This window comes from Ambystoma mexicanum, chromosome 5p (genome assembly GCF_040938575.1).
Source record: "Ambystoma mexicanum isolate Mex_15411 chromosome 5p, UKY_AmexF1_1, whole genome shotgun sequence".
Classification (NCBI taxonomy): Eukaryota; Metazoa; Chordata; class Amphibia; order Caudata; family Ambystomatidae; genus Ambystoma; species Ambystoma mexicanum.
Window position 1 is genome coordinate 1,353,801,155 of NC_090930.1, and position 25,401 is coordinate 1,353,826,555.

The 25,401-nt window shown below is 44.7% G+C and overlaps 1 protein-coding gene across 1 annotated transcript in view; it reads left to right on the forward strand.

Annotated features, from left to right (window-relative positions):
* ROPN1L (rhophilin associated tail protein 1 like) overlaps positions 1–5,040 on the forward strand; it is a 322,639-nt gene extending 317,599 nt beyond the window's left edge. Inside the window, exon 6 of the mRNA XM_069613754.1 lies at positions 4,808–5,040. Coding sequence (XP_069469855.1) covers positions 4,808–4,874 — 67 coding nt within the window. The 3' untranslated portion in view covers positions 4,875–5,040. The remainder of the gene's footprint in view (positions 1–4,807) is intronic.
* Positions 5,041–25,401: the final 20,361 nt, after the last annotated feature.

Consider the following 25,401-nt stretch of genomic DNA (forward strand, 5'->3'; position numbering starts at 1 on the left):
AAATGTTGCCATTCATCCATGCTTGCTTTTGCAATAGATTTGGCCTTTTACTCATACATGTCCTAGAGTCCCAAAAGCAATGATTTGCCTCATAAGAAATAATTTTTCTTTAAAGTGAAGCCAGAACACATGTGCAGCAGCGGCCACGGCGAGACCCATTCTTGTAAACCTGATTCTCCACCAGTCCTTTGTATCTCCGGCGTAAGGACGGAATGCCTTTTCACAGCTTGTGATCTGTCCCTTCCATGTCATCTTATTGTTTACCTTGTAAGTGGGGCAGATTCTAGCCTGGTAGTGGCTAAGCATTTGGTGTAGTTCACTCATTGCCTTGTACTTGATAGGATATCCTTAGTACTTCATGCATGATCATGAGGTTTTCCTTTAATTTGTGCAGGTGGCTTTTTATTGGTGCTGAGGAAGTAGAGGTTGCATTATGTTAAGTTGACTTGTACTGCACACTGTTACCATGGTCTGCATGGTCTGCAGTCGCTCACATGGTTCTATAAGAAAGTGAGTTGGGTAGGTTAGTGAGGGAAGAGGGAATAGGATAGAGGTTATGCTTTTCTGTTGGTGCTTGTAGAGCCAGCTGAAAATGGCATCTGTGCGAGTTGGCTTTTTAGGCGTGTTTGGATTGTGCACACTGGGATTATTGTATCTAGAAGGGCATTGTCCAGTGCCAGTGACTGGGATGTTTGTTTGCGGCAGTACATTTCTATGGTGGTTGTGTATTTGTGTGAGATGAGACTGGTTTGTTAGATCATGTGAAGTATGTGTGGGGTATGCTGGAGAGGAGTGAAGAGCAAGGATGGTTAGTGGTTGATACTGTGTGTTTGTTTTATTGTTTGTTCCATAATCTGTACTGTCATTGGATTATCTCAGATCCCCGTTGATATTGCTGGTAGTAGCTGTTTTATGCTAATCACTGTGAGTCGAATAGCCAGATTTTCAGTCTTTTTCTGAAGGTGAGGTCATCTTCTGTCATTCTCATCTCCTTTGGGATTGAGTTTCATAGATTGGCAATTAGAAGTAAAAATGAATTTCCTCAGAATTTCCTTTTTTTTCCCCGTATTGTTTCATTTCGATTTGGATGTTGTTGCTTGATCTTGGATTTCTTCTTGGTTGCTAGTGGTTGATCTTGGCTTGGACCAATTTGCCTCCTTGTCCTAGAAGTGATTTGTGGGCGATGCAGAGGGCTTTGAAGTTGATGCATTTTTTTACTGGGAGCCAGTGTAAGCTTTTCCAGGCTGGTGTGATGTGGTCTCTTCTGTTTAGTCTCAGGAGTATCCTGCTGCAGTGTTTTGGATGCGTTGGAGTTTTTTAGTGAGCCGTTCTGGCATTCCAAGATAGAAGCTGTTTGCTTAGTCGATTCTTGATATTACTAGGCATTCCAAGGTAGAGGCTGTTTGTGTAGTCGATTCTTGATAATACTCGGGAGATGATTTCGAGGGCTCTATGTGTGAGGGAGTGATGGGGGCGGATCCTTATAAATAGTCACAGAAGGTAGAAGCATGTCTTTGATATAGTGTAGATAGAGTAAAGCCAAAGGTTCTGAACTTGTCTGAACACAAGGTGACACCTAACGCACATCAACGTCTTCAATTTTCTGCCATAAACCATGGGTACATGCAGGATTTCAGTTTATCACAGTGAAAATGAAAAGCTATTGTAGATTAAAATGTGGTACTGTACAAAGAGTGATATGACATGACATGAAAGTGGATAATGCTTGTTTGTAAGTTGTCTAACCAGGTAAGCATAATACATCTTGTGCTTGTGCATAATGGATCGCTATGAGTATTATTTAACTGTTTTTCTGGATGTAAGAAAAATACATTAGAAATCACTGGTGTATGGAGAATCTCAATTCAAAATGGTTTAGGACAGGCTAAATGGGATTTCTGTTGTTGATTTTCTGAGTCAAAAGGTGTTGAGAGTGTGTAGGACGTATACTTTTCAAAATTGCCAGCTTCTGCTGTGAATGAATTCATGAAGAGTAGACACGATGGATATGAAACGTGGTGACATTGTTTTTTATTCCTGATGCTGCATCACATGAGTAACAGTGCAAGAAAATATATACAATCCTTACCCAAGGTTCGATTGGAGTACTGTCGAAATGTACAGCAATATCCTTGGGCATCATAAGGATGCTTTTGTAAGTTTTGACGCTGTACTCCAATAAAACCTAAGTTAGGCATTCTACAGATCAATTCACACTGTCACTCATGTGATGCAGCATAACAATCAAGAATACATAAAAAGTCACCTCTTTTCCTACCTGTTGTTTTTGAACTCCCTCTACAACAGAAGCTGTAATTTATGAAAATTGCAAGTCCTGTGCACTCTAATTCCTATGTCTATTTATATAACCCATTAAATTGAGTTTATCTCAAAGGCGATTTCTAATTCAATTTGCTCACATCTGCAAAGAGTGCTTGATAATATCCCTAATGATTCCTTATGCACAGGACTGAGATTTATTAATCTTACTTGGTGAAAAATAATCAAACAAACGAGTATTATCCACTTTCATTTTATGTAACTCTTATACATTAGCAAATTCGAGTCTACAACTTTAAAACTTTAAATTTTCACTGTACGTGATTGATGCAATGTACACGCATCTGAGGTTTATGTGATAAAAAATGCAAGATGTTGATGTGCTGTTTGTGACACCTTGTGGTCAAACTCGTGCAAATGTTTTTTTTTAGTCTGTCTAATTCAAAACCTTGAAAAAGCAACTTGTAAATTGAAACAAGTGTCAGCAAGTTTAGACTCTATTGCCACTAACTGGAACGTCATTCAGATGTCACTCAATCCCTCTTCAGGGAATTGATCTGGCCTCAGGTAAATCTTTTAAACAGCCATTTAAACAAAATGTGTTCTTTCTAGGCTTTCTGGATGGGATGGGCACTTAATCTCTGAAGGACACTATGATGATCGCTTAAAAAATTCAGGATGAGACAGACCCTTTTGTTGATTTTCCCAAGTCCCTTTGGCCAGCCATTTCCTACTTTTCAGATTCAAACTGGTCAACATTCCTTACACTTTGGCTGCTGGAGAGACCAGATCTCCTGATTCAACAGGGATGTATGGGCATCTCTCCCCACTCTTCCTGAACTTTGCTGCCTGTTTCTTGAGCAGGCCAATCTTGAACCATTTAGGTGCCATCTTGATACAACTTGACGTCATTCAGGGTCCCAGGAAGCCTTCCACTCAATCATAGTGCTATTGCAAATTACTGGGCCTCATTACGAGTCACCCGGTCTGGAGTTAACGATGGCGGTAAACCCGCCGCCATCGTTGTTTCCGGACCGGGTGATCTCGAGTTCTGCAGGCGGGAGTTGTCATTCCCGCCAGGTCTGACCTGGCGGGTTTAACACCACCCGCCTGCAGGCAGACGTGGAAACACCGGCACCATCAGGAGATGGTGCCGGTGTTTCCACGTCCCCATTATGGGACTCAATGGGAATGGGGATTTACCTAATTCCTCCTCTGGAATTCCCAGGTCACTGGGGGTCGTAATGCCCCGGTAATTCTGGGAATCACGGAGGCGGAATGGTAATACGAGTCTGGCGGTAACCTGCTGGAATTTCAGGCACGGTTACTGCCGGACTCGTAATGAGGCCCACTGTGTTTCTCTCATTGTCATTGGACTTTGAAATGCAAGGTTTACCCTTTGAATTGTTAATTGAAATACATTCTCTTTTTTTGTATACGATTTGGTGACATTGGAAATCTAGACAGTGCATACATTAAACTCTTTCTGGGTTTTTTGAAGTCCGAAAAACGACACAAAATTGAATCAGAGAGCCAAAGACTTTAATAGATTGCACAGAGTTTAAATGGGACTTCCAGTTTTGGAGGAGCAGATGTATTATTAAATAAGATGATGTCATTTGTTTGTCTTGAATTTCTCCCAAAGTCCTGCCCTCAATCCATATGCCCAAATTGGGACTTTTATAAATTAATTTATGTTGCCCACCTTTTCGATTGCAGTTTTGAAAAGGAGGAGGCAGGAGAATTATCCTCCCGTTCAAATCATAGTCAAGCAGAATTTTGCAGCCCTGCTTTGCTTGTTCCCAACATTGAGGGATCTCTACTCTTCTTGGGACTATAATATTGCTGTTTCTGTTTGGGCGCACAAACTGTTCAAATCCATGGCTTTTGCTAGGCTATTGTTAGTTTCATGGATGACAGTTTTTTTGTCGATGTCGCATCGTTTGACAGAATTGGCTGTGGCTTCCTTTCAAGCACTGAACGGTTTTTCACAAAGATCAGGTGGTCTTTACTCCAGACATCCCCATTGCTCCCATGAAAGGTGGGCTCTAGTATTAATATTAAAAATCAAGAGCTAGTTTTCTCCCTACTTTCTCCCATAACCAGTCATATGATCGAGACAGGGATACGTTTGACATGCATTGAAGTTCAAACTGCATAGGACCAAGGATGGGACGAAACATAGTGATTATTGTACTTCTTGTTGATCATCCCCTTTCTTCCTTTTTCTCTCCCTCCCACACTGCTAAACTACCTACACATTACGTCTGGCCTGGGCAGATGGTAAAGGAGTGGTGGGCAACGCCAGAGAATGGAGGTCCGTAAGCACGTGGATGGTAATGGCAGTTGCTGTTCAAGTGCTTTTGGGTCCCCTTTTGAAAGAAACTTGAGTTTTGGTTTGCAAAAAGGATGGTCCTGTCCTACTGAGATGACATCTGATGTGTTTGTGGAGGAAAGGAGATTATGAATTCCGATTACAATAGTCACTATGATGAGTAACTTGTTTCTTTACATTTTCTCCTCTCAGGGATCAACAGGATGGAATGGTGCAACCCAGAAACTTTATGAATTCTTTATGTCCACCCCTTTCTTGACCAACTGTTTAGAACCAACGTGGCAAACCTGGCACATTGATCAAAAAGTAATAGCTGTGGAATGTAAAAGATGCATAAAAGGCACAGTAACAATGTATGTATTTTTAAATAAATGTGAGTTTGGGTTTATTTTTTGTAGGCCTATATTAAAGTTATTTAGATAACCTGTTCTGTGCAACTATGATTTTAGCCGTGATTCCTTGTTTTTTACAGTGGAGTGCCTGAAAAGTTGATGCAGCATCCAACGATGTTAAAATATATGACTATTCCATGTACTCCAAGTCTACCAACGGTTAGGAAGGTAAACTGAAATGTCAATCTGGGACAATAAATGCAGTCCAACAATAGGATACTAAATAAAAAAAACACGCAAATTATTTTACAATTCATGTGGAAAACATAGTTGAAAAGTACATAAAACGGCAACACAATATAAATGCATCGTCAGTGGTAAATCATTCAACGTCACACGCAGTACATCTAGACACATCATATACACACAATCCACTCGACAACATATTGCACTAACAAACACAAACTTCAGTCAAATACTCAATTAAGCTTACGTGGCTTTTCAATGTAGCATAAATCAAATGCACTCTTGTATATTGCTTTTGTGTGACGTCAGTGATTGCTTTACTGGTGCCAACATGAGCAAATAGTTCATTCAATAATACATCATCTTATTAGTGCAACATCGTATTCAATATAATTCAAATGAAACAAATTCAAACAAAACAAATGTCTAAAGTGAGCTTGACGCGCTTCGAGGCATCCATCTCTTCTTCAGGAGCTAAAGATCAATTTATCTTGTTTTCAACAAAATAATTCGACAAACTAATTCAAAAGAACATGTCAGAAAATATGCATCATAACTATTTTAGCGTTTCAGTAGTGTAATGTCTTGTTTTTCTTGATACTTCACCTAATTTATTTTCATGGTGTTGTGAAATAGTGCACCTCATTAAAGTTGAGGAGGAATGTTGGGCAGGTAACCTGTGAATGATGAGCAGAATCACATAATGTTCTAAATGTATCTATTTTCACTGTGGTATATGTACTCAGAGCTAGAACAGGGAGGTTTTACTTTGTTGTACCGCTTTGGTTAGTGCTGCCTGTGAATGCAGTGGCATAGATTCTGATATACAAAATAGCCTCATCTGCGAAGATTCAGCTGTCGAAATACTTGTGTGCCTAGATGGTAAGAGTGAATCTTTTTAATATAATCCGGACGCTACTTCCAAATGGTAGTAGCGTCTCCAGAGTTGCTGCAGACTCGTTTTTGCTCGGTTCAGATGTCGTGAAGGATTAACTTGTCTTCGAGTGAACATTTTACGTGTCACTGTGGAAAATGTAATGTATTACTCAATATGTGTCTAAAGCATATAAGGCTCACTAGATTACAAGTATTTAAACCAAAACATATGATTTCGTAATTGCATTCTGTGCTTTAAAAAGCTGCGTTGTCAGACGCCTTCATGTGTGCTGCTCGGATACAGTGCTAACTGTTGCTAAGCGATGTTTCTGTATATAACTGGCGTAGTGAAGTCATGCTCATTTGCGTGCCGACGTGCATGGTAGTTCAGTGGGAATTGTAGTTTCACATACTGCATTACTCTCTTGTTGTAACGTGAGGTTACACGTTTGTCATAAATCTGGTGTCTTGCTCAGTTTAACTCCATTGTAATAATAAGACTGTAGTATAGAGAACTGTAATCAGTCTCCAAGAATTGTAGCACTAAGTATGGCATTTTTAATTGTAAAAATGACAGTTTGTGAATAGGTTCTCCTTCCTTGTAGTGATTTCTAAGGTCTAATGTGAAGAGCCTTATGCAATATGGTCAATCTCTACGGCAGTATCTCTAGCGGCTTAAGTAGTCGCGTGGGTGGTAACCTGAGTTCTGAGACTAATACACTACCTTACTGGCCTAATTAGTAGCAGTTGCATGATACAAATTAGCTGCACTACATATCCCAAACTAGATTAATCTGGAATGCATTCTTGTTATACTAACATTGTAAATCAATGTCCATGCTGTATATGAGTTTGGCAATTAATCTACATTATCACAGATACCAATATATCAGTTCATTTTCATTGCCGTCTTTTCAAATGTCTTACCATTCATTTTGCAATACACATAATGATTTCCATGAGTTCGCCAAATTCTATGCTTGTTCATTAGATAACATAGTGATGGTGGGACAAGCTTATTACCCCCAATTATATCATAGTGTGGAGTCCAGCTGTATGACGTTATGTGTAGATATCGATGAATATGCGTCATCTTCAAGGAGTTTACTATTGATGCCAGTCTGAGTGAGCCCCAGCGTTATACAAGTAGTCATTGGGCCTCATTACAAGTATGGCGGTAAGGCAACAAAGGCGCCCGTATCGCTACTGGCACCGTTGCTACCATACCGCTATACTAGGAGTTCTGCTTGCGGGTGCCCTTGCAGCCACCAGGTCTGACCTGGTGGCCGTACCAGCACTCGCGAGCAGAACATGATGGTAGCACCGGTACCGATATTAACGGTACCGGTGCTACCACCCTCTCGATTCCCATTGAGCCCTATTGGGCTCAAATAGGAATGGGGATGTACCGGGCCCGGCACCCCAAAAGGGCAATTACCGGATCCGGCTGGGCCGGAATAGCCCAGTAATTGCCCATTCGCGGGTGGCGGACCCAGATGCGAGTTTGGAGGTAGCCTTGCCGGTAAACCTCCAAAGTCATAATGAGGCCCATTATGTCTTGTGAGGTTCATAAGAATGGTGTGAGGGAAAATTCCTCATTCATGTCTGATGGTTCTAGAGAATCAAGTTTGTGAATCCAAAACATCTCTCTACGTGCAATAATATCAGTCATATTCTCACCTCTTGGTGGTCTTGTGATTATTTTGAGAATAACACATTTGAGTTGTTCTATAGAATGTTGTTTAAGCTCAAAGTGTCTATAGACAGGTGACTTGACATTCTAATATTGAACTTCTGTTTGGAAAGTCTTTCTTTTATCTTCCTCGTTGTTTGCCCCACATAATATTGACCACTTGGACAGATAAGACCGTTTCTGATGTTTGTTAATCTGCTTAGAATCACATGCTGTGCATAGTCTGACATCCAGTGGTCACCGCAGAGTATTGCATCTTGTTTTTCGAAAGTCGAAAAGGGGACGTCAACATAGGCGTCTCTGTAATACTATCCCTATAGTGACATGTAGTGTACCCACAATCCCTCACGCGTCGAGGTCCCTCAGATTGTTTTTTTTCCGCCCAGAATACTGGTTGCCTTATGCGGAGCTCGTAAGAGACATTGCCATTTACCATTTTTTCGACCCTTGGTCGATTTGTCAGTTATTGTTTAATTAAACCACCTCCAGCCCTCTTTCGACGGCCATTCAACTTCCCCGCTGAGTCAAGATCTTCGGCGGTGGTTTCGACGGAGGTGATCCTATTGGCGCTGCCGAACACGTGGTCCGGCCTCGCCGGCCTACACAGTAGGGAGAGTGGGGGTTGGTGTGGACATTTCTGTTTCTACTAGAATGCCTTTCCCTTTCTCCCCCCTTTCCTTCCGGGTCGTTATCACTGATTACATCCTCAGCTATGGAAAGGACTCCTTTCAGATTTTGGCCACGTTGTAACGGCAAATTTCCGTGGAAGAACAAGCATAAGCGGTGTAACCGCTGCTTACCCCTCGACCACAACGAGTGTGCGGCCTGTAAACTCCTTCGTCTAAAAACTTTGAAGGAACGCAGGGTCAAAAGGTCGGCAGCCTACGGCATGTCGAAGGCTGATTCCTCACCCGCCGCCGCCGTCACTGAGTGTGACGAGGGGGATAGTGATAACGCTACCTCCATAACAGAAGTTGATGACCTCTCAATGGAGCGCTCCCGCGCCATCGCGTCTGTCCCCGGCCCCGAAAAGCTCAGCTCCGGCCCTACTCATGGGGATGTACACCCCGGCGACGCTGACACACACGAAAAAGTCATTAAACACACATCCCATGGCCATTCTTCGAGTAAATCGAAGAAGGCCTCAGCGCCAACGGAGATGCCGAAGCAACCGGCAGCCTCCACCGACTGTAAGGGTCGCCAGCCCTCCCCGCAGCCGCATATGCGCCTAGCGACTGGGCCGTCTTCGACTAAGGGCGCTACCACCAAAAAGTCAGTTGAAACGTCTCGTAAGAGGGCGTCCATCGACGGTAAGGTTGCGGCTCCGCCGAAAACTATTCACGACCAGCCCTCGACGGAGAATCTAATCGTGGAAAGCATAGCTAGAATAGTCACCAAAGACGCGCAGAAATTGGCTGGTGAAGGAGTCACCAAAGCCTACGCAGAAGGTCACAGAGATGCCGAAATCTACAGAGGGTATGCCGGAAGCTCCCCCCCCCACGTCGAAGGGAAAACCCAGAGATACGTCCCCTGTGCCGGGCCCACAAGAAGGCTTCTCAGAGGGTGACAAGGGTATATCCTCCATGCTATGGGCAAGATCTTGATGCCTAGAGGCGTAGGAGCAAGCCTTCCCACCACTAGACCATTCAGGGTTATCCCAGTGGACTAGGGAACGATTTGAATCATGTATGGACAGGCTAGATAGGTTTGTGTCCACGTCTGAACACACTACACCCAAAAGGCCAAGGGAGGTGCTCCCTGAAGGCCCTAGGGCCAAATTCCCAAGACTTTTTGACCCACTTGAGGAAGAAATTGATACATATGACCTCACTGAAGAGGATCCACATATTCAGGAAGATGAAGAATTCCTAAATACTGAGGATCTACAAGACCCTGTAGGGGACTTTGAAGAAGACCCAGACATATGTGAACCCCAGCCCTGGCAATCACCAGGGGCGTCAACAGACCCTGATGTTTTAGATCTGCCCTCTCCCAGACCACACCGGTCAGAGACCCTTCGCCTGTGGATGATCAACCCACTTTCAATGCAATGCTACGCAAGGCAGCAGCACATTTTCAAATTGAGACAGGGGAAACTACCCCAGAAGTAGATATCGTTGAGAAAATAATTAAGGAAAAACCGCCTGCTAGCCAAGCCATACCCCTTCTCGCCTCAATCAAGAGACGCCTCGTTCCCTCTTTATCTACACCTGCATTGGTTAGAGGGGTCAATCCAAGAATCGAGAAGCTTTTTAACCCCTCACCTTCTGATCCCTTATATATTAGGGGTCATTCCATACCTGATTCCTTGGTAGTAACTACCACGAGGAAAAGGGCGGGGTTCCGCTATCTACTAGCGAAGCACCCGCGGTCAAAGAGGGGAAGAAGCTTTATGCCTTAGGGAAGAGGATTACATCCTCGGCACCTTTTGTCACGCGTATTGCCAACAATACAACTTTGTTGGCTAGCTATGCCGATGCCCAATGGGAACTGTTGCGCGAAGGCCTACAAGAAGCCTCTGAGCCCTTGCGAACCCGCTTATTAGCCACTGTGCCAGAAGGTACTCGGGTAAACCAAAGCATCATCAAGAACATCTTAGATGCTGCGGAAACGGCTGGCCGGTCACTAGTCCAGGGTGTACTTCTTAAGTGACATGCTTGGCTCAGAAACTCAGGTTTCAAGCCAGAGACACAGGCGTCCCTCATCAACAAACCCCTTGAAGACTCAAACTTGTTTGTCAAGGCTGTTGATGACACACAGGAAACAGCTAAGAAGGAACACGAAACATTTAAAACCCTGGACGAAATCACAAGACCGCCTAATAAGCAAGGTTATGGCAACGGGCACTTTTTTCGTGGCGAACGACAATACACCTCAGCCAGCAACTGGGCCTCCCCTCAGGGAACCAGTGGACAGTCTGCTCAAAGAAGACAAGGGAAGAGGTTGGGGCCCCACTCCCAGAGGCTCCCTGGCTACCACCACCAAATTACCCGAAGGTTCGGGTCCCCTCCCATGCATCTCCGGTCGGGGACCATTTCACTTCATTCCTACAAGCATGGGAGGGAATTACCACAAACCGTTGGGTACTGTCAACAATAGCCCACGGTTACTGCATCAAATTCAGTCAATCCCCAACATTCAGACCCCCAAGGGGAAGACGCCTATCACGGAATACCTCTCCATCCTTCTTCAGGAAGTCGAACTGCTGCTGGAAAAAGGAGCCATAGAGGTCGTGCCTCTATCACAGGTAAAGGAGGGTATTTATTCAGTGTACTTCCTTGTACCCAAAAAGGATTTAACCATGCGCCCTGTATTAGATCTGTGCCCAGCGAACAAATTCGTAAAACCTCAGAAATTTCGTATGGTGACTTTGCAGGAGGTAATCCCCCTGCTCACACAGGGGATTACATGGCAACACTGGACATGAAAGATGCATACTTTCATATTTCAATGTTGCCAGCGCACAGTAAATACCTCAGGTTCGAAGGCAAACACTATCAGTTCGAAGTGCTACCCTTGGGCATAGCCTCAGCGCCAAGGGTATTCACTAAAGTACTGCCAGTGCCAGCGGCACACCTGCGCAGGTTGTCCATTCCGGTCTACCCTTACCTTGAAGACTGGCTCATAACAGGGGATTCTTACGAAACATGCTTCTCAAATACCCAAAAGACTGTAGACCTTTTGTTCCACCTGGGCTTCTCCATCAACGTGAAGAAGTCCAGTCCAGACCCCAGCCAAGTCAAGCAATTCCTAGGGGCTCTAATTCAAACAAAGGACGGTCTCGTCTTCCCCTCCAACGAGAGGGTCTAAAACATGCTGTTTCAGATCCCTCAATATGTAGCCGGTCAAGAGCCATGCGATTGCTAACAATGATGGCGTCATGTATTTATTTGGTACCTTGCACGCGCCTGCGCCCAATGCAAGAGTGGCTCAACAGCCAGTGGTGTCAGGCCAGCGAACAATGGGACGATCTAGTGGTGGTCTTGCAGGCCTTGGTTCTCTCGCTGCGTTGGTCGTCGAAGGAAAACCTTGTGTTGGGGAAACCATTCGCCACCCCCGCAGTGGATGCTACTCTAACCACAGACGCATCCCTCACAGGATGGGGGGCTCACCTATCCCATCAGACTGCATACAGAGCTTGGACTCAAGAGTGTGGCATCCAAACACTGGAACTTCTGGCGGTCTTCAAAGCACTGAAGGCTTTCCAGACACACCTACAAGGGAAAACAGTGCTGATCCTCACAGACAGGACCACGCCCATGTACTACCTGAACAAGAAAGGGGGCACTCACTCTCCAGGACTGTCCAAGCTGTCCCAGAACATCTGGAAGTGGGCTCTCAAACACAACATGTTCCTGTTATCTCAACATGTACCAGGGGAACTCAATCTTCTGGCAGACGGACTCAGAAGAGACTTCCCTCTGCCCGCATAGTACGAATGGCGACTACACGGAGACATCGTCTCCAAAGTTTTTGCAGAATGGGGCTTCCCAGAGATCGACTTGTTCGCAACTCTGGAGAACACCCAATGCCAAGATTACGCCTCCAGGTACCCCCAGAACCGCTCCAAGGGGATCGGTCTCTGGATAACATGGTCAGGGAAATTTGTCTACGCCCCCCCCCCCGACTCCCCTTCTCAACAAGATGCACCAGGAACCAGTTGTCATGATACTAGTGGCCCCCATGTGGGCCCGCCAACCCTGGTTCGCTCATCTGATGGAGATGTCACTGTCTCCTGCAGTGAAGCTACCCTGCCCGTACAACATGTTGTCACAGGACAGGGGCCAAATGCTGCACCCATGCCCACAGACCCTGAACTAGGCAGCCTGGCTCCTGAGGTCATAGAATTTGGTCATTTGCAGCTCCCACAGAGATGCATGGACATTCTCAGAGAGGCAAGGAAACCGAACACTCGTTACTGCTACTCTAGCAAGTGGAAACGGTTTGTCATCTGGTGTAAGTCAAAGAGCATCAACCCCGTTGACTGCTCTCCCACACATATTGTTCTATACATGACTCACTTGTTGGACTCAGGTTTAGTCTTTAATTCTATTAAAGTTCACCTAGCTGCACTCTCCGCCTACACTACGTCTCAACATAAGGTGTCATGGTGGAAAGTTCCAGTTATTAAAGCCTTCATGGAGGGAGTGAAAAGAATTCACCCTCCTATATCTAACCCAGCTCCCGCGTGGGACCTGAATGTTGTATTAACCAGGCTAATGGGCTCCCCCTTCGAGCCCATGCATAAAGCAACCCTTAAGGATCTCACTCTTAAAACTGCTTTCTTGATAGCTATCACCTCCATTAGGAGAGTGAGTGAACTACACGCGCTCTCTATATTAGATCCCTTTGTTACAGTTCACAAAGATAAGGTGGTTCTACGCACACACCCTATGTTTGCACCGAAGTTCATTTCAAAATTTCATGTCAACCAGTCTATAGAACTACCAACGTTCTTTCAAACCCTATCAAACCTGGGAGAAAAGAGCCTGCACACACTTGATGTGCGCAGGGCGGTCATGTTTTATATGGAAAGAACTAGACCACTGAGAAAGACTAATCAGTTCTTTGTCTCAGTGGCGGCAGGAAGAGGAGATGCGGTTTCCAAATCCACTATATCTATATGGATTGTCCAGTGCATCACTCTCTGTTACACTCTTGCTAAGAGAGAACTGCCCTTCAAGCCTAGAGCACATTCTACTCGAGGCACTGGGGTTTCCATAGCATTCGTTGCAAATGTTCCCCTGGAGTCTATTTGCAAAGTGGCAACCTGGAGTTCTGTACACACCTTTACAAAACACTATTGTCTAGATGCCCATTCTAGATCTGATTCCCAGGTGGGACAAGCAGTACTAAGACATCTTTTTACTACTGTTCCTTCTCACAACCCACCTCCAACTCCGGGTACTGCTTGCTAGTCTATGCACAGCAATCGATTCTAAGCAGATTAACAAACATCGGAAGACATGCATTACTTACCGTAAAAGCATTTCTGATGGTTGCATCTGCTTAGATTCACATGCGCCTGCCCTTCCTCCCCACTCGGATGGAAGCAACATAGACGTCTTATTACTTTCTCTCTTTTCTGTACTCACTCACGTTAGTCATAAGGCTCCTTCATGGCAGACAAAATACAAACAGAGGGACCTCGACGCGTGAGGGATTGTGGGTACACTACACGTCACTATAGGGATAGTATTACAGACAAGCCTATGTCAATGTCCCCTTTTCGACTTTCGAAAAACAAGATGCAATACTCCGCAGTGACCACTGGATGTCGGACTATGCACAGCATGTGAAGCTAAGCAGATACAACCATCAGAAATGCTTTTACGGTAAGTAATGCATGTCATATGACGAACTTGCTGTCACATGTGGCATAATTTTGTAATTTGATTTTCTGTCCTGTGCGTGGGTGTCTGATAAGATCGCTTTTCTGTACATTGTTGCAATGGCAGCAATGAAGGCATAGGGATGGTGCCATTCTTGGGTTTGTTCATGAACAGTTGTTTACTTTTGTCCGATCTTTCCGCTTTCACTAGGAAATCTTTAAAAGTTCTTCCTCTTGTATATGTCATTAAAGGTGGTTTAGGGAATAGTTTGCATAATTGAGGATCTAGTCGAGTGATTTTCCAGTTCCTTTGGAGTATCCTTGAGATGGGCATACTTTGTTTCAAAAATGTTGTCAGATAGATGAGAGGAGGGGCTTTATTCATTTTAGCAAACTTAATAAGTAGATTCGATCTTGTGCTTGACTCTTAGTCATTTCATTGTTCAGTATATTTTGACAACTTTTTTAACAACTTTATTTAATTTTCAAGGCATCACAGACATGAATCTATTAGTAAAAACTCATAACAGCCCCTATCCGGGGATTCATTGTAAATGCATATGGCTGTGTTGCTCATGTAAATAAACAGCACAGTTTTTAAAGCACGGAACGCGATTACTGAATCGTAGGTTTTGGCTTTAATACTTGGAATCTAGTGAGGCTTTATATACTTTAGACACATATTGAGTGATGCATTTAATTTTCCACAGTGACAGGTGAAACGTTCACTCGAAGACAAGTTAATCCTTCACAACATCTGAACCGAGCAAAACCGAGTGTGCAGCGACTCTGGAAGCTACTACTACCATTTGTAAGTAGTGTCCGGATTATATTAAAAAGATGCACTCTTACCATCTAGGCTTACTAAACGAAACTCATACTCCTTGCAGGGAGACCCGTACAGAAGTCTTTCGACAGCTGAAGCTTCGCAGATAAGGCTATTTTGTCTATTAGAATCTATGCCACTGCATTCACAGGCAGCACTGACCAAAGCGGTACATCAAGGTAAAACCCCCCTTGTCTAGCTCTGAGTACATCTACCACAGTGAAAATAGATACACAAGAGTCACAGAATTTTACAAATGTATCATTTACAGGTTACCTGCCTAAAATTCCTCCTCAACTTTAACGAGGTGCACTATTTCACAACACCACGAAAAGAAATTAGATGAAGTATCAAGAAATACAAGTCATTACACTATTGAAACGCTATAATAGTAATGAGGCCGTATTTTCTGACATGTTCTTTTGAATTCGTTTGTAGAATTATTTTGTTGAAAATAGAAGATGAATGGATCTTTAGCTCCTGAAGAAGAGATGGGTGTCTCGAAACGCACCAAGCTTACTTTAGACATTGTTTTGTTTGAATTTGTTTCATTTGAATTATATTGAATATGATGTTACACTAATAACATGATGTATTATTGAATGAACAATTTGCTCATGTTGGCACCAGTAAAGAAATCACTGACGTCACACAAAAGCAATATACAAGAGTATTTGAATTATGTTTCATTGAAAAGCCACATAAGCTTAATTGAGTATTTGACTGACGTTTGATTCAGTAAAATATTTGTTGTGCATGGGACGGGAGTGTCCATAAGGTGTGGACAGTTGTTTCTGCTACTTTTACTTATGCCAGAGTCACATAATTCTCCCGTGCACTCGTAAAGTATATAGTTGGGAATTCACCTTAATTATCTTTTCACACAAAATAAGGTGTGCTAGCCTTGTTGCAATATACTAACTGAAACACAACCACAATGTCCTAACTAAACCAAGTAACACACTCATAAAAATGCATGTAACCAAGAGGAGAACCTAATGAATAATTGTTATTTGTATCTTCCTGCTTCTTCCAAAGAACTGACCGCTTTCAACATGATACAGTCAATTACAAATGTCTTCATCAATAGAAGCAGACAAGTCCTGAACAAACATATTGGGGCTGTATATGTTGAAACTGAGACCAAGATGCGTTGTAGTACTACAAAATAATTCAATAATTCAGGCCGCACAATTCAAAAGGGCCTGTAATTGATCCTGAAGCCCGCATCAATTGGGAAACCTGATCTACAATGGGGTAAAAAAACAAAATTGCACTCATCAATGGAGCACCCACTGGCCCAAGTAAGTTGGAGGCAGAGCACACATCCAAAAGGGAAACCACAAGTGTTGAATCCCCAAGAAAGTGAAAGACTGTCTACCAAATGAGTCCATCATGTGATTACATCCACCGTACAAAAAATAAGTGAAAAACAAAACCAGAAGTGCCGAGAAGGAATCGTGTAGGGGGAAAAAAACCAAGGACTAATAAATACAAAGAAAACCAAGCATCGGTCAATACTTGAGATGGCTGCATAATGTTGAAAAAATTGAAGGAATGCCCTCCGCCGCCATAAATGAAGTCAGCAAGTGCGGCGTAATGCAAACACTTCATGGGAGTAATAGCAACGGCAGTATGTCAAACCATAGCAACCCACGCAGCATAGAAAATAAATTCACGCACCGTGCGTGGACACGGGTGTCACTAACTCGCCTTATAGCAGGAACATGTATTTCACCAAGGATGGCCGGACAAACGGTTATGCCCATCTCTCTCGAACTCCCAACCAGTGGGACCTGGCACCAGCTTGTTTCTGGATTAGAAATGCTTTATTCAGTTTGTTTTTCACTAGGCAAATTATAGGGATTGCCCACCTGCTGTGCTTTTCTGTGTGTAATCTTTATACCACCACAGTTATTTTGCCAACAGATGTGAACTAGGAAAGTAATCACTGCAGTGACCACTGTGCTTTTAGTTCACAGTCCCCCTTTACTCCGTACTTGCAGGACATTATCCCAACGAGGAAAGGGTCAGAGCACTCTGCACAGTAGTTTTTACCAAAATAAATCTTTCCTGTCCTATGCTCTTCAGATCCTGTTTTTCAGCAGGCATTCTAACGAACTACAATAAATCCCGCCCACATGCTATCCTAACTTCCTACAAGCAGGCTCTCCTCACTCTCATCTGCTCTTAACTCAGCCAAATCCACCTACTACTTGTCACTAATTACCTACATCCTCTCCCACCCCCTCAAACTTGCTACAACTCTCCAAACCATGCTTCCCCCCTTTGCCCAGTCTCCATTCCCCTCCGCCTCCCTAAGTAGAGTTTGCAGTTTTTTTCTGGTCTAAAATAGACCACATTCGAGATACCCTAACTAACCTCCTCTGCCGTTCTCCCTTTTTCATTACTCTACCCACTTCACCCTGCTAATCCAGTCTGTCTGAAATTTCACTCACCACCCATATAAACTCCTTCCCATCCTCCTGTGGGCAACCCCTCATGTCCTGTGCCCCATTTGACCTCTTTGCGTCCCAAATTGTAAATGGGATTTTCACCATGACTTTTCCTTACCTCTGCTACCATTTTAAGCCAAAATGTATTTTATTTTTAAGTACAAAAGAAAATAGCCTCATTACGAGGTTGTCGGGGACCCGTCGGTCCAACTGGCGGGGTGCCGCCGACCCTAAAACACTGTTTCCGGGACATGGCTTCCCGGTACCACCGGGACATTACAAGACCCAGCGGCGTGGGAAGTCAGGCGTCAGATTTGGTAAGTCCCCACGGGAATGGGGATTTGGAAGCGCTGGTACCATTGCTCACAGGCCAGTGCTTCAGTGACAACTCTGCCTACCAGGGCCGTTGCGCCCGGTAGGGTCAGACCTGCTAGGCGCAACGGCTCCTACAGGCAGACTTGTGGGGTGTCGGTAAGCTTACAGTGTTTGAAAATAAACAGATTGCTTTCTATCATTGTCCCTCTCCCTCCCTACCTCCTATGCCCTTGCAGCTGAACAAACATGTGAAATTCAAAGTCTTAAAAGTTAGTATACAGTCCAGAGACATCTCTCACTAAGAATCTTTGGAACGTTAACAATCTATGAGTTGGTCATTGTAAAACGATAAATGCAAAATTAGTTCTTCTTAAGAATCTGTACGTTTTAGTAGTTTGTGAGTTACATTTTCGAAGAACCTTGTCCAATTTTCAGATAGTTTATCAGGTCATTTGTCCCTAGGAAGTATGTTCTCATTCACAGTTATCTTGGACAACAAGTCCCAATATTCTTTAAGCATGCCTTAATTAAAATGTTTCCAATCGCGCATGACTACACACCCACCAGATTCTAATACAATGCTCCTTCATTTTTTCTTTATTTGACAGTGATATGTCTGACAAATCAATACCCAATAAAGTTAACTCTGCTGTAAATTTGTTGGAACTTGGAGTACCTTTCGAAGTGCATTTTACAGGTCATACTCAAATGTACATATTGTTGTGTAAGACCAAACTGTGTGTGGGTGTATGTGCTGGTGCAGTTCTGGCCACATACTTTCCAACAGGTTTGGCAGAGGGATTTATTTATCTTATGTACTTTTGTAGGGGACCAGTAAGTTCTATTAAGAATACTATGGGTTTAGCTGGTATTACCATCGCTGGGACTATGGTACCACTCCACTAAGCAACTGTATTTTTATTTTTATTTTATTGAGCATTTGTTAGGTGCTTTATACAAAATAATTGTGTTTCAAAGCACCACAAGGCTAAATGGGAAGGGAACGGAAATAATAACAATGGAAAAACAGTAAAATACAATCCTGGTCATACTAGGCCTTGTAGCATTCGAATGTGCAAGTGCAGTGAGAAAAGTGCAGGAGATGGGGAGGCAAGTGAGAGGGGGAGCAGAGGAGTGGACAAGTGCTGGTGGAGGGTGCGGGAGGGAAGTGCTAAGGGGAGCCACGGAGGATAACCTCAGGTTAAGTGCTAGTGCAGGCGACTCCCAAGCGGGGATGCAGAGCCACCAAGCGGAGGCCATCAAGGGCAGTGCGGTGGTGAGGACTGGTATGGACTGGGAAGAAGGGCCTAGAATCCTGTGAGATGCATGAGGATCAGGCCACTGGTCACAGCAGCAGCAGGGTGATTAACATGGAAGGGAAAGAGGTAAAGAACTGGGTTTTGAGCAGTTCCCGGATCTTAGAGGTCCGGCTCAAGTCGGAGAGCGGCAGGAAGGCTGTTCCAAAGGGAGGCGCCAGCTGAGGAAAGAGACCTGCCCCCCCACTACTGCCCCGCTCTCTGCTTGGAGAAGCTTTTGACAGTCAAGGAGTTGGAGTTAGAGGAGCGTAGGGCTCTAGCAGGGGAGTATTTGGGGAGGGAAAGTTGGAGATAGCATGGTCCCAGGTCCCTGAAGACTTTGTGGATGATGCAGAAGGTCTTGGATTTGATCCTTGCAGCCACTGGGAGCCAGTGGAGAGATTTTAGGGCTGGATCTTGTTTCAGGTCCATACCTAAATCCCACCTCTCCCTGCTTTTCTTTGTTTTTGATAGGTCGCTCAGCCATAGATTGAAGGAAGATGTATGCTCACGATATGTGCACTTTCATGAGCACCATAGTCCTCATATTTGATTTCGGTCGCCACTCTCCAACAAGTTAGCCGCAATGCAGTGGTGTAATTGCAAGTATCTTCAAAAGACTTTGCCTAGAGCAAATGTTTTCTGAAGAGTCGCAAAGGTAAGTAAGATTCCATCTTTCAGCATTGACCCAATGAAAGTAGATCTTTCTCCATCTGGTGTTCCCAATGAAGAACCTTTCCTCCATTATTCCTAATCATTCCTTTGTATAATGAATGGGGAGATAAATTGAAGTGTTTGTATGTAGATAGCCATGTTTTTTTTTTACATTGGAGAACGGATTGTGATTTGGGGAGAAGTGATCCTGTCAGCCACTTAACGTGTGTAGTGATGTAGTTTCATATCTAACCCATAGTAGTTGATCTGAACCTTGTAAATTCACTCTAGCAAGTCTGGTAGCGCATATATATGACGTTGGGACTCCCAGACCTCCCTTATTTCCGTCTGCCTTGGAAAACTAATGAGCCACTCCACTAAGGTTTTGAAGCATCTCCAATCTATTTTCAATGAGATGCAACTCAATAAGTATTTAACTTGAGGCATGGTGATATTTTTAAATCGGGCTATCCTACCCATAAAAGAGCTGTGGGGGAGTAGATAATTTGTTAAAGTCTCCTTCGGTCCTCCACAGCATATCATAATTAGACTTGGCATGTAAGGTCACTGGAGGTCAATTCCGAGATATGCAAGTTGTTTGGTGTGTTGTAAGCCAAGACTGCCTTGTAAGTTGCCTGGTATTTTTTTTCTTTTTTTTCCCCCAAGTCAGTGCTAAAAGTACACCCCGAAACCAAACAAAAATCTGCTAAGGCGAAGCTTTTCAGGACACTAGATGCTGGACTCAACATAAAAATAATGTTGTCTGCATAAAGTACGTTTATTTTCGGCATCTTCTACTATAAGACCGTCTATCCGGGGTGCTGGAGAAAGCAGGCTCAATTTAGGAGACGACAAATAGAGGCCTCTTTATTTGATGCTAAGGAAATACAGCAATCTGCTCCTAACTGGACCTTACCGCCTGACCTGTACCGCCATCCAGACCCCTTTCTTTTATAGGTCACTAGTTACCTAATCTAGACCTAATCTAGGAATGTTAGCAAAATGATGACTAGGCCTTCCGGCACACTTAGCCTGCTTCCTACTAAAATAATTAACTCATTGATTAATATAGAGTCTCTTTACATTGTCCACTTTTGAATATGAGGTCATATGACAACTTCTGGTTGGCCATTTCCCGCCAAGGGGCATTGGATCTCCACCCCAATGATGACTTCTGGCCACTTATGAGCAGCTTTATTGTCCAAACCAGTTCAGGCTGGTTTATTCCACTGTGCGGGTGTCTTCATCCTCGGCACAGTCCCCCTATTTGGCCAGCACCTTCCAGTCAGTTCACAAAGCACTTGCTCGTATGAGTCCATAGACAAATAGGTAGAGCCAAAGCAGTTGGGATCAGGCAATATCTAAGATGTCGGCTAAAACATTATGGCAGGGGTCTGCAACCTTTTGCTATCATGATGCTTTGCATTACAACTCCCATCAGCCCTAGACAGCATATTCGACGGGGAAGGGTCGTGGGAGTTGTAGTTCAAAACATCTGCAGAGCCACAAACTGCAAATTCCTGCCCTATGGTGACATAATGGGGGCTGGACTAGATTTATTCAGTTCATCATCAGTTTCCACTTGCACCTAATTATTTCTTTCTTTCAAGCTTTGTTTCTTTATGCAACCCATAAAGAAACGAGCATTATTTCAAACATTTTCAAGTCCCTTTCCCTGTTACAAAATAACATAGGAACTATGCATATGCGGACAGGTCTTTAATACTTCCCTACATTGCAATTTACATTTTAATGTTCATCAGTTCGTCTACCTCCATTTGTAAATTATTTGGTTCATAATAAACATCATTGAGGAATAGCAACATGTATTATTCAGTAGTTAATGGGGTCTGAAGGGTACGGTGTTAATGATTCTGCCCATTTTACTGGATCTAGGGCAACATATACGGGCCGATTCATGGAATTAATGTGCGCGGAAAATCGCAGCGCAAGCGTGAAAATCGCAGCGCAAGCGTGCCAAAGCTGCGCACATCGATTCATGGAAGTCCGTGCGCGTGTAAATCCTGGGATGTGTGCTAAAATCGTGGGTGGCGCACGCGGGCGCACACGTCATCAAACGGCGTGCGCTACGCGCACAGCGAAAGCGCACATAGCGTGACGCACACAACAAAAGTGGGCAGAACATGGGGCGTAACACGCGGGATGGGGAACAACGCGTGAAAAAGAAGGCGTAACTGCGGAAGTACTGCAGGGAAATACACGGAACGCCCACACGCACGCGAACAACTCGTATTCATGGATTTGAAAACGGGAAACCCGCGCATAGGCGTTAACGCATCCGCCGCACGAAGGCAGGCGGAAGCGTCCCCGCGCACAGTATAAAAGCGCGCACAAACAACAAACACGTACATACCGCTATGATGAATGCCCCATTTGTCGCAGCACTGATCGTGGGACACCGCTGGATTAGGAGAATAGCCAGGGCCTGCATTTTTTACCCCTGGACAAGACTTTTTGGTATGCCTGACGACCAGGTCTATGGCAGGTATAGGTTTCCACCTCGTATCATCCTGGACCTGGTCAGGGAGTGGGAAGATGACCTTACACCCCCCACCCTCTGCTCCCAAGCATTGAGCCCCTTGGAGAAGGTGCTCAATGTCCTGCATTTTTTGGCCACTGGGTCATTTCAGCGGACTACTGCCATAGTGGGGGGGTCTCACAGGCCACGCTGCCTACACCAGGTTTTGGCAATCATGAATGCACGCCCCTCAATCTGCAGGCACATATACATGCCCAGAACACCCGCAGAAAGGCAGGCCGTGGTCCAGGACTTTTACAGGGTGGCACACTTCCCCAAAGTGCTCGGTGCCATAGATTGCACCCATGTGGCCCTATGTCCACCTAGGGCCACTGAGCACATCTACCGAAACCGCAAGCACTGGCATTCCAATAAATGTACAGGTGGTATGCGATGTCAAGGGAATCAACACCTCTGTCTATGCAAACTACCCTGGCTCCACCCATGACAGTTTCATATACAGAATGTCCGCCCTGAGCCGGGCCCTGGAAGCTGGGCAGGATGGTGACACATGGCTCCTAGGTGAGTACAAATGCCGTGCACATGCATGCATGTCACACACAGACAAATACACAAACCCCACAACCATTATCACCTCTCCAGGGGACAGTGCCTACCCACTGAGCAACCACATGAAAACGCCAATCCGGAACCCCACCACACCACCCCAGGTAAGATACAACGCGGCCCATATTGCAATCAGGGCCATAGTGGAACGCACATTCGGAGTGCTCAAGTCACGCTTCCGCTCCCTTGACCGCTCTGGCGGGCAGCTACTCTATGCACCCCCAGTAGTGTGCAGGATAATTGTGGCAGCATGTGTCCTGCACAATGTTGCAACACGGCAGGGCGTACCGGTGGACATGGTGGTGCCCCCACATCCCCAACCACAGGCACAGGTGCTGCCCATGGGAAGGGATAGGGCACGTGGCGAGGCAACCCGGTCCCAGCTTGTGGCCACAGTTTTCACCTAAACTCCCACCCCTGCGGAGTGCACACAGGCTTGGCACATACCAGGTGACAATCGATGATGACAAAGAGACAGTCAACTGTCACAACCTTACCACCCTGAGAATGTTGCCATGGAAGTGCCACATTGTGTGCATCCCTAGCTACTCAAACCAACCAATCCTGTGTGACCAAAAGGTACACATGCAAGGTGTGTATCACACAGACCTGCAAAACAGGCCATAACTATCACTGGTATGTCACCCAAACCCTCCCAAACCACAACATGACATGGCAAGCAATAGCAAATCACCAACAAAGTACCAATAATGTACACATTGACATGTGAAAAATGTAAAGTGGCATCAGACAATGATGCCTGACATGGAATCAGATGAAATGACTGACCAACAACCTCCCACCCAAAAAAAGTCATACCCAAATGCATTCCAACAGTTGTAGTTGGAACATAACAACGAATCCCTGTTTACATGCACATTGTGCCTTGTAAAATCAACACTGCAGAATCCGTGTGCTGTGTCCATCTCCTGCAACACACTACTCAGCACACAATATAGTGACCAGCCATTGTGTGCGACGCACACCCTGAGCATCACATCAAAACGACAAAATACATCAAAAAGCAAATTACGCATGTACAGGATCCACAAATGGTCATAGATCATGTGCTGCAGGGACACAGTGGGCCCCAGAAGGCAAACTGAGTGTACATGTGGACATGGAAGGGTGGTTGTACATGTTGTGGATCATAGTGCGAGTGTGTGTGTCAGTAGGGACAGCACTCAATACATGCATGTGCAATCAAGTGACAATCAGTGTCCTCTACACATCAAGTGAACATTGACCATGTGTACACCGCAGCATGTCAAACCACAACTATCCCCTCACACCTGAAAGGTAAACACAACACATGAACATGCATTGATCAGCAGAATACATCATGTACATAGGATACCACAATTACAATGTCAGGGTGCCCATCACACTGTAGGGCAAGGCAACTGTCAACAACAAAATACCCCCTCCCTCACAAATCACCATGACCCACTGAAAAACTGCACCTGGGTTATGTAGCCTTCATCCTTGAAGTTCACCTGGCCACAGGATCACTCTTCCCCTTTGTCACCATCTTCCACCCTGTGTGTAAAAGGTGTCCAGCACCCTCAGAGGCCACCTTGACTTCCAAAAACACCAAATCAAAGAGAACACAAAGCAGGCCAACACAGAAGCCAAGCAAAAAGCCTGCAAGCAGCAGAACAAACCAGAAGAGCCTCCAATAGAGATGACTTGAAGTAGCCGTACGTCACAAAGCCCAAGTACTACCACAATGATGTAGCAACCAAGGTAGCACAGTAAAACAATGTCACAACAGTATGTGTTGCAGTGTGCTGGTAGTCTGATACTTGCCTGTATGTGTGACATAGGCCATGTATGGATGTTTGTGTGCAGGGACATCATGGTCATGCATGTGAGACCAGTCATGCGTGAACCACATGGATGGTGCATGTGTTCCAATGCAACATGGGGAGCTGTATGCGGAATGCACACATGAATGCATGCCAGTCTATGTTCTTGGACATGGAGGGGGGGGGTGAGGGATGGGTGCTGCTCTCATGTACATGTATGGTGCACATGTGTGTGTCTGTGAAGTGTGTGTGTGACTTTGAAACGCCATGGATGCATGACGTGTGAGAACCTCCAGTTCAGTGATGTCTTTGAACTCGAAAGATGACTTGACCAGGGTGGGAGTGTTAGTGGTAGGAGTGATGGGATTAGGAGGGGTAAGGGAGTTTTGGCTGGTTCTGATTTTACTCTGCAGCAGGTTTATTTTTTTGATCATGGCTGTTTGTATGCTTGAGCACCACGGTTCATCTTTGGAGAAGACCTGTGTGATGGGAGCTGGTGTCACTAGTTCCCTGAAGATGGCGAACATCTCCTTGGATTCCATTTTGGCATTAGTAATTCTGGTGTTGAAGGAGGTGGATTTTGCTAGGATGATGGCTTTTTTATATTTGGTAGCTATCTTGTTGAATTCTTTTTTGGTGGCTTCTAGGGGGTTTGTTTGCTATTTGGTGAGAGCAATGCGTTTCAGGGTGCTTACTTCCAGAAGTTCTGCGGTGTACCATGAATTGGTATGTTTTACAGATTTAGCTTTTTTAGGGACAGTGTGTAACCCGGATTCTGTGCGCCATGTCGTGGTCCATGTAATTGCCGATTGCACCGCTGTCCACATACGCTTCTAGTAGTTGAGGTG